Source organism: Echinops telfairi, unplaced genomic scaffold (assembly GCF_000313985.2).
Source record: "Echinops telfairi isolate 266 unplaced genomic scaffold, ASM31398v2 ScPeMD7_6273;HRSCAF=7185, whole genome shotgun sequence".
Lineage (NCBI taxonomy): Eukaryota > Metazoa > Chordata > Mammalia > Afrosoricida > Tenrecidae > Echinops > Echinops telfairi.
In genome coordinates, this window is record NW_022110173.1 from 2,796,744 (window position 1) to 2,806,780 (window position 10,037).

Consider the following 10,037-nt stretch of genomic DNA (forward strand, 5'->3'; position numbering starts at 1 on the left):
TGCCAGCTGACAGCCCGGGATGGCATAGAAACAGGTCTTGCCGCCTGGGGAGAGCCGGCCAAGAGCCTTGTGCTGTCTGGATGCCCAGCTCAGCAGAGACAGCCTCCTACAGGGACTGGGTGCTGTGGGCAGGGGTGTTGGTGACAGGGCTGGGGCAGAGGAAGACAGGGGGTAGCAGGGTGGATGGCTGCTGGAGGCATGGGCCATTTTACAGGTTACCCTGTGGAGGGGGTGGCTGGCCTTGGAGAAAGCTGGACGTGAGTGGGAGCAGCCCTGGGCGAAGCTGGTGGGGGTGTGGCCAGGCCCTGATTCAGAGAGAAGCCTTCCTCTCTTGTCAGCAAGGCCAAGGCTCTGCTCCCAGGCTGCCCGCTTGGGGCTAAGACTTGGGGAGTGCGCTGTGAGAGCGCACTCAGGCGCCCCTCCCCTCTGTGGCGGGCTCAGCTCAATGGGAAGGGGCCGTGGGAACCAAGTCATGTCACTTCCACCTTGTGGGGCAATGTCACCCTGGGTTGCTCTCAGGACCTCCAGGGCTCCCCTGTGCCGACCCCGCTAAAGAGAGGGGCAGTCTGACCAGGATTTGGCTGCTCCTTGGAATCCCCACACCTCCCAGCAAGTCCTCTGTCTGAACTCGCGCATTTCCTGTGGTGGTGATGCTGGCACGTGGCTGTCAGCTTGGCTGGGCACTGATGGACACCCCTGCTGCTTAGATAACTGCATCCGTGGGGGAGGGGTGAGCACGTGGTGGTGCGGTGGGGGCAGTCCAGTTGGTGGGGAAACCCAACAGTGGCTTCCGGCTTCCTGGGCCAAGAAGAGTCCATCCCTTCCCACCCCCACCTCCCACTGGCAGAGTCTCTGGTGCAGCCAAGGAAAGGAGACCAGGAAAGCCAGGGCTGAGGGTGGCAGCCTGAGGAGGAGGAGGAGGTTTCTTAAGCAACGGATCTGACTTCCCTGGGGTTGGGCTGGAAGCTGCTGTCTGGGGCTCCCCGGGGTGAGCAAGCCCCTTCCGAAGGGCCTGCTGTGGTCTGAGTGGGCAGCTTAGAAGGCAGTATGGGGAGGGATTTATGTGTCATGGCTGGGGGTGTCTGGGGAGATCTGGGGTGGGGAGAGGAGGAAGGAGCCAGGCAGTCAGTCTTTCGCCTTGTCAGCCACCTTTCCCCTGTGCCACCCCAGGCTGATGTCTCCTGCCACCTACCTCCCCTGGCCCGAGGCAGTGCAATGAGGGGCCAGCACCGCCACCTCGGTGTGCACTGAGCTCATTGATAAGGACGAGGGTGCAGCCAGGAGCCCTGACTGACTCAGGGGTCTTTCTCTCCCGTCCCTCAGAGGCTCTGTTTGAGATTGGCCTTTTTGAGGCTGAAACAAGTGTGCAGGCAGCTGGGAATAAGAAATGGGGACATGTCAAGGTTTTAAAATGAATTCGGAGGGTGCAGATATCGGCCCTGGGTATGAACTGCCTGCCCACCTGCCGCCTGTGCTGTGTGTTAGGAGCAAGATGGGTGGGGAGAAATCTAGAATGTTTCCTAGAAGGGCTGGTTGGCCAGGTTACTGGCAGCAGGCGGACAGCCCACTCTACCAGCAGCTCCCAAGGACACATACCGTCTGGGGCCTCTTTCTACAAGACTCGGGGTGGTGGCCACCCTGCTGCTCCCTCAGCCTGGAGTGGGGAGGGCACTGTCCTCTGAGGTTGAAGAGGTGGGCTGCATCTCCGTTCTGCCTCTCACTAGCATGGTCACCTTCTCCTCTCTGAAAAAATGAGGGGTTTGTGAAGATGCCCCAAAGGCTCCGTTTTGCTCCCAAATACTGTGAGTCTTGGATGCTGAAGGCGCACCAAGGCATTGCCCTGATCCAAGGACAATGAACCAGGGGGAGGTGCGAGGAGGGTGGCCGGAGTGGGGGGTGGGGGAGGCAGAGTGTGACAGGAGTACCCAGATTCAGGTGCAATGGACAATGGACATGGGCTGCCTGTGTGGCTTGGACACTTGATTTTCTCCCTAGGGCTCAGGTCCCCATCTGCATACTGGGGGCATTGGCCAAGGGCTGCTGAGGTCTAAGATTCGTACTCTTCTCTCCTGGGGACTCAGGGGCTTCAGGAGAGGGCCCAGGCCCCGGGGCTAAAGGCTAGACCGGGCAGACCAACACTGGAGAGAAGTTGAGGAGACTAAGCTGAGGTTTGATGTACCCGGGCTGGAGAGGAAGTGGCTGGAGCAGAGGGCTGGAGGGGTCTCAGCTGGGCCCCATCCTGACCCCATGTCCTGCAATGCACAGAAGCTGCTCCCATCCGGGAGTCCCCCGGGGGTTCTGCAGCCCACTCGGCTCCCCATGGGAGCATATGGAAACTTCTGCTCCTGCTTGCCACCGCCTGCTCCATCTCTACCTCCCCAACACCCAGCCTGCCTTCCCTCCCCACAGCCCGTAACCCCCAGCCAGAGGAGTTTCTAGAAAGCCCCCTCCATCTCTCTTCCAGGACTTTTTATCACTTGCGATATTATTGGAAAGAGAGGAGGCTGGAGGGAAAGACGTGGCTGTCACCGAGTAGTGGACTCCTCATTAGTAGTCCTCTCAGCTCCAACCAGACCGTGGGTGGGGGAAAGCCCTGTAAACAGTACAGTGCCATACAGCGGGAGGTGATGACCCCCAGCCCCCCTCCGCCTCCCTTTCTGACTATGCCTTGAAAAGAGAAGTCTATAGAGGCAGCTGCCTCGGGACCTTTGACCCCTGAACCGAGCTCACCACCAAGTCTTTCCGTTTGCCTCTCCTCAGGCAGGTGATTTCACAGGTGGGGGTGGGGGCCGGAGGGGGGTGTTCTCTCTGTTCCCCTATCTGTAGAGCACTGTGGGTACTTCTGCTGGCCTCAGAGAGCTGAGATCAGAGCCCTGTGTTTTGGGACTCTCGTCACTGCTGCCCACAGCGAGGTGTCACAGGAAGTACAAACAGCAGTGTGTCCCCATCCACCGGGCCCCCTGGTAGCTGTAAGAGTGAAGGGGGGCCTACCACTGACCCAGGTCTACGTCTTCCTCTGGCTGGTGTCTGCCTTCAGGAAAACTCGCTGCCATTGAGGCGATGCTGATGCACGGAGACCCTGCAGGGCAGGGTAGAGCTGCCCCTGAGCGTTTCCCAGAGTGTGAACTCTTTATGAGAGTAAAAGGTCTCACCTTTCTCCCAAGGAGTGGCTGGTGGTTTCGAACACCTGACCGTTCAGTTTAGCAGCCCAACACATGACCACTGCGCTCCTCCGGTACTGCTCGAGGGTAGCTATTTGCCCCTGTCTGGAGGTGCCCGAGGAGCAGCGGGGGCAGCAATGGGCTGCTATTGGGAAGGTCAAAGGTGTGATCTCACCAGCCGTCCAGTCCCGCAGGAGAAAGATGAGGTGGTCACTTCCCCTAAAGACGTGCAGCTTGGAAGCCCCAGGGGGAAGTTCTACTCCAGACTCTGGTCAGTGGGTTGGGCTGTGGGGCCTGTGACAGCATCTGCTGGGGTGTCAGGAACGATCTGGCCCAGGGCTTCTCAAACCCAAATAGGGCTCCCCATCACCCGGTGGCCAGTGCTGTTGAAATGCCGATTCTGATGCAGTCTGGCTAGCATGGGGCTGAGAGTCTGTGTTTCTGACAAGATCCCAGGCCAGTCCCCTGGTGCTGGCCGGAGCACAAAGCCCTATATTTTTGGTTTTATGGCTACCCCCTGGACAGCTAATAGCTCTCCAGGCTCCCTCATCCAATCCTGGCTCTCTATGGGCTTGGGGGGGAGGGTCTGCTTGCCAGCTGTCTCCCTGAAGGAAGCCAGGAAGAGAGGGATTGGAAGTTTGGGTGTCTGCAGCCTGGGTGAGGGGCTGACTGCCCTGGTGGGGTGCCTCTAGGGAAGGAGACTAGTGAAGGGGGCCCAGGGACCCCCCTGGGCTCCAGTCCCTTTCCGCTGGTCTTTGTCTCCGGACTTGGACAGAAAGCAGGCGAGGATGGGGAGCGGGTCCTCCCGCACTCTCGTAGCTGACACGGTTGTTGCACTTGGGGATGGGGGATTTTCTTGCCAGGGTACCCCACCTGACTCGGGTTCTGCCCACCGCAGTCTCCAGATGGGTAGGGTCTGTCCTCCTAAACTGTGTTCATTCATTTTAGCATTTGGCCAGCGCCTGCTGCAGCAGCTGCTCTCTCGGCTTCTCAATGTAGGTCACCCCTTTCCTAAGGAGGTTGGACTCTTCTGGGGGCGGGAAGAATCCTTTGGTTGGAGGTGTATTGGTGGGTGGGAGGCTAAGGACTGGGTAGCGCTGGGTTCTGGCTCCCCGGCACCCTCAGGGTCACCTCCATGCTGCCACTCCTATATGATTTGTCCCATGCTGGGCATGCCTTTCCTCCCACGCAGGCTCTGACACCCAGCAAGAAGTCCAAGAAGCTGGTGGGGCCAGAGTCTCACCCCAGAGGGTTCAGGGTTTCCCTGGGGGATGGGACAGGGGGCAGCTTGTTTTTGTCACATTTCTCCAGAGGATACCAGAGTTAGCAGTGTCTTGTTACCGCTGAAGACAAGTCTTATGCATGGTGGGAACTTGGGCAGGGGAGTTCTTGTTCAAGGCTGGGGGCCCCCCTTGGGGGAGGGTCTGAGAACCAGTTGTCTCCTAGGAGGAAGCCAGGAAGAGTGGGGGCAGAGCCTGGGTGTCCGACCTCCCTGGGGGGTGTCCTCTGGACCTCCCTTCTAGGCTGGAGGCACTCGGGACCCGAAGCTTGTGCTCTACCTGCTTCCGGAGCTTTGGTGTCTGAGGGCTGGTGCTGGAGGGCTGCTGGCGAGGTGGGCCCCTGTAGGTGCATGTGTGTGATTGTAGGCAAATGTGTGAGCCTGCATGCCTACAAGCCTGTGCACATTCCTGCGAGTGTGGGAATGTGTGAGTGTGCCTATGTGTGTGTGTGCATGTGCAAGTGCGTGCATGTGTGCATGTGAGTGTGCGTGTAGGTGTGTTTGCATGTGCAGGTGGATGAATGTGTGCCTGTGTGTGAGCCTGCGCGTGGGTGCATATGTATGTGTGCATGCACGAGTGTGAGCGTGTGCAAGTATGCAGTAGTGTAGCCGATTGTGAGTGCTTGCACGTGTGAGTGTGTGTGTGTGAGCACTTGCTTAGCTGCACAACTTACTGTGGGAGTGTGTTTGCATCACGTGCTGGGTATGGAGTGCCAAGACATGTCTGGGAGGCCCGGGTGTGCAGCTGCTCTGTGCACACATGGGCACCTCCCTGCAAGGGCGATTGCTAGGTGACAGTCTCTAGGCAGTGGGTGCACAGGCTGCTCAGAAGCCTTCCACTGAGTCTCTGACCTATTGTGTGACCTTGGGCCAGCTGCCATCCTCTCTGTGCCTGGGGTGCCCTTGGACCTGCCTGATACTGTGAGGTTGACATACGGGCTCTTGCTGGAGTGAGGGAGAGTGTTTGAAGGCCTGGGTCTGCAGGTCCAAACCAGAGACGGGGTGGGCTCTGCTGTCACTGACAGCGGCCTGTGAAGGCATGTGTGAGAGCAAGCCAGGTGACCCGTACCTTGTGGCGGTCGGTCAGGGCCTGGTGCAGGCTCAGCCTGGGTGAGAACTTGTCGGGGCCTGAGAGAGCCTTTCATAGACTGTCTGGAGACTGCTGAGGGCCCCTCCCCAGGGAGGAAGGAGCTGCCGTCTCCTCACACCTGTCACGTGCCCAAGTCTAAGCCAGTAGCATTCACCTAGATCACCTCCCAAGAGCACGTGCGTGCGTGCAGCATAGTAAATGCTCCTTCACTTTGTGTATTTAAATGGCCCCTCACAGCCTTCCTCCCACCAGTATCAGTCACCACATGCAGAAGGAGGAAAGCCAAGACATGGGTTAGGGCACGGTTTGGAGAGGATGGGAACCCAGTCCCCCTTGCTCTGTGGATCGGAGTCAGGAGCCTGGTGGTGGCTGGGCCCAGGGAGGGGGTCTCCAAGAGCCATAGGCTACTCTGCTCTTAGCTCGCCTCCTCCCAGTCCCCAGAGCAGTGTGGGGTCTGGGGGTGCTTCCACCCCGGCTCTGGGCCAGCCAAGAGCCAGAGAGCTGCGAACCTTGTGACCCTTGTGCTAGCCCTGTTAGCCGCTTCACAAACAGGCCCCTGAAGCTGGCCTTACACCCTCACGGGGTGGAGGCAAGAGGAAGGGGGAGATGGAGCGCAGGCAGCAGGGTGCCCTTGGAAGGGGCGGGCCCTAGCTGACCACTTGCCTGTCCGGGGCTGTGTTCTAGTCTGGCTCTGTAACCAGGCCGAGTGTGAGAATTTGCTGTGAAGGGGGCGAGGCCGAAGAGCCCGCAGCCGCAGGCCCAGGGCAAAGCAGCTCCTCTGAGCTGAACACTCAAGCTTCCCGGCAGCTCCATCCACCTCCTCAGCTGTCAGCCTCACTCTGCCATTGGCTCCTGGGCTCCCAGAATTAAACAGGCCTCCTCTGGGAGGGGTGGGGGTGGGGGGTGAGGGTAGGGGTGGGGATGTGGAGGAGGCTGCCACCAGGAATTACCAGGGGATACATTTGTCAGCCCAGGAAGGTCAAACTCTGGGAGCCAGGCAGAAGCAGTGGGGTGGTGAGAGGAGGGCTCCTCGGGGAGCTGGGAGGGAGATGGGGATGTGAGCACAAACGTCCCCCATTTTGTTGCCGACCTCCCCCCTCACCAGCTGCAGGAATGGCATAACAGCCCCCGGCAAAGGGTGGGAGCGTAGGCTCTGACGCCCAGCCTAAGGCAGAGGGAGGTGGGAGGGTGGGAGCTCTGGGGGGCCCTGGGCACTGAGGGGGGGAAGTCCCCTTCCTCCTTTCCTGCCTCCCAGGGTTGGGTTGGGCGGTACCCACCTTCCCTGGGCTCCACTCCCCCTCTCACCGCTGCCTCCCTGTGTGTCTGTGTCCTGTCTGAGCAGCTGCAGCAACACGACCCCCTGAGCTGATGAGCCTCATTACAGACCGGCTGGTGGAAGACGGAGCTGGGAGACCCACCTTACAGGCCACCAGCAAGGGGGCGCCCGGGGGGCTCCCAGCAGCCTACCCACAGCCCCCGAGGAGGACCCTGCCACTGCCTGCTCTGGGCCCATGGTAAGTGGAGCTCTGGGGCCCGGCGACTGTTGTGAGGGAGCCTGTGCTGGCTGGTGCCCATCACCACACTGCCACCGAAGAGAGAGGTCTGTCCAAACCCCACCACCTGTGACATCCGAGAGGCACTAAGAGGAGGCTGGGAGAGGCTGGCGGTGGGGACCGAACTCAGGCCCCCAGGCCCTCTGCCCACCCCCAGGGGTGGGTGGTTTTGCTCCTTGGGCTCTGCCCCATTGTCCCTCCTCCCCAGAGAGTCATCACCAAGCAGTGAACAAGAGAGCGATCCAGAAGGCGTAAAGAGACACCCAGCCCTCTCCCTGATCCCTGGGCGGGCACAACCTGGAGCTGCACACCCACTTCTCAGCCCCCGCTTTCTGCCAGGACTGACTGGCCGCGCGCGCAGGGCCGCCTCTCCCTACGGAGGTGCAGCTGCGGGAGCCCTGGGACTTCACATCATGTTGGCACCGGGCAGCAGCCCCGAGCAGAGGACCTGGCTTGCCCTGCAGTGGAAGCAGATCTCCTGTGAGTACGCCCAGGCCTGGGGCGGGGCAGGGCGGGGCCGAGGGTGGTGGGCAGCATGTGTGGGTGCTGCATCTGCGGCTGCTGGGAGGTTCCTGGGGTGCCCAAGGCCTTGCTCTGGGAAGCCAGCACGTGCATGCCCCATCCTGCACACGGCCACCCCAAGGCAGGGTTGCTTCCTGGAGTGCAGTGGTGAGACCAGGCACTGTGAGGCCATACAGCTGGGTCCATCTCCCCAGGCAAGTCTGCGAGTCCGTCCCTTAGGCTCTGCCTTCTGGAGTTTTACACAGACCAGGTGAGTCCGTCCCTTAGGCTCTGCCTTCCGGAGTTTTACACAGACCAGGTGCCGTCCCAGCTTTCAGAATGGGTATCTTGTACTGGCTGGAGCAGAGGGAGGTGGTCTACCCTGCTGGTAGTCCCAGATCCTGCAGGGCCCTGCTGCTCTCATGGGGCATAGTCCACTGGTCTTGACCCAACCATCAGCTGGGGGACCCCAACAACCTCTCTTAGGCAACTCAAACTTGGAAGGAGCTCCTGGAGCCTTGAGGAGCCCTGGACGTGCAGTAGTTACGTTGGGCTGCGATCCACATGGTCGGCAGTTTGAAACCACCAGCAGCTCTGCGGGAGAAAGCTGGGCTTTCTACTCCGAAACAGTTACAGTCTCAGAAACACACGGGGTTGCTATGAGGCAGCATTGACTGTCTGGCAGCTGGTTCCATTTTGGTTGAAGTGCAGTCTTGGGATAGGGGCTGGAAGGGGCTCAGGGATCTAGTCCCCTGCTATTCTGCACACTGGGCAAACAAGGCCCTGCATTTCTGATGAAGGGGGGCATTCGTTGTTCAAGGAGGCAGTGTGAGGGTGGAGAAGCCCCAGGGATTCTCTTGACCTGCCGTAAAGGCAAAGGTCAGGAAGATCTGGTTTGCCCAAGGCTACATGGTCAGAGGCGAAATGGTGCTGGGGGCTGTATCCTGCCCGACTTCTGCCCTCCCCACAGCCAGCCTTCTGATCCCACGGCCACACGAGCAGGCTGAATTATTCATCCTGAGAGCCTGGCTGATCCCTGAGCAACGCGGATCCCCTTTCACTCTCATTCTAAGAGCACTCAGCACCTGCAACACAGGATTATGCCTTATTGTCATGAGAGCTTTTCGACCACCCTGGATTTCCAGGACTGGGGGAGGTGGGGAGGCGGTGGTGTATGTGTGTGTGTGTGTGTGTGTGACTCTTTTCAAAAATACTTTCTTCTTGCCTTGCTGCCAGTTCTTTCTTTGGTGGCGGTGGGGGTAGCATGGGGCGCCGTGGTATCTGGTTATGTTAGTCCCTTTTCGGGGACAGGTAGAGAAGTTGCAGTCCTCTCTGAGGGAAGTACAGACCCAAGAATGTTGTATTTTCAAATGGAATATGCGTGGGGTTGACTGACCTGGCTACAGGTGGGCTCAAAGGATTAGTGGGTGAAAGGCAGTAGCAGGTGACCCCAGGTGACCGGGGAGGGTCTCCAACTGGCTTTCATGACCAAGACTGAGCTCATCGCCTATCACGAGCACAGGGGCTCAGGTGTCTGCTCTGCATGTCCCCCAGCTGTCATCAATCCTCCTGTCCCTTCAAGCCCTGCCCTTTGGGACACCAGACACCGACCAGGACAGAGACTCAGGATTGTACCTTCCAGGGACCCAGGTCAGGGTGGCAGCCAGTTCCCTGGGTGGAGTCACTGGGTCATCATGTGGGGTCTGAACTCTCCACCAAGCCTGCTCTGGGCTTGGTGGGGCTGACCACGTCTGGCTGACCAGGTGAGGGTGGAGCTATCTTGAACTCATCCCTTATCCTGGTCCCAGTGAGCAGGGCTCTTGGGTGCACAGGAAGACAGTGGAGGAGGGTTTGAGACCACGTTTAGAAAGGGCCACTCAGTTGTAAGTGGACCATGAGTTGCTTGGTTGGGATCATTCTCCAAAGGTCACGTCTCCATCACTTCCACCCAACGGACCCCACACTTGCTACCCAGAGAGGTCCTGCGCAAATGGTGGGCCAGGAAGAAATGCTGCTAATTGATGCATTTACTGGAATGACTACTCTGCAGCCCATTGGAATGGGAACCGAAGCCAAGGGCCGGGGTGGCTCTAGGATGACAATTGAAATGAAAGTTGGCCTGGGTGCCGTGCTCGCTATTGGACCCTTGCCCCAAGAAGTCTTCAAGGAGGAAGGGACATTGTGCATTTCCTTTCCAGAGCCCCATCCCTCTGTGGATGGGGCCCTGAGCCTCAGTGTGACTGGCTGTCACCTTGGATCTGTTCCTGCAAATCTGACAGCAGCTGGAAGGTGATCTAGGCAGGATTAGGAGCACCCTTCTGGGTGCCCCTTTCATGCAGAGCACGCCTTCAGCTCCTGAAGGCGGTGGCTGGCGGGGCAGAGGCAGGAGCTGGCACAAAGGGGAATGAATGGTCCACACACAGGACCATTTCTTTTGGAAAGAGAGGCTCTTC

At 59.4% G+C, this 10,037-nt stretch overlaps 2 protein-coding genes across 2 annotated transcripts in view; one reads left to right on the forward strand and one right to left on the reverse strand.

The window, feature by feature from the left end:
- The window catches only part of CACNA2D4 (calcium voltage-gated channel auxiliary subunit alpha2delta 4), a 126,368-nt gene that overhangs the window by 29,846 nt on the left and 86,485 nt on the right, over positions 1-10,037 (reverse strand). The gene's annotated exons all lie outside the window — the stretch shown is intronic.
- Positions 1-10,037, forward strand: part of LRTM2 (leucine rich repeats and transmembrane domains 2) — a 17,651-nt gene that overhangs the window by 555 nt on the left and 7,059 nt on the right. Inside the window, exons 2-3 of the mRNA XM_004710289.2 lie at positions 6,873-7,044; positions 7,423-7,563. Of these exons, the coding sequence (XP_004710346.1) occupies positions 7,497-7,563 (67 nt within the window). The 5' untranslated portion in view covers positions 6,873-7,044; positions 7,423-7,496. The remainder of the gene's footprint in view (positions 1-6,872; positions 7,045-7,422; positions 7,564-10,037) is intronic.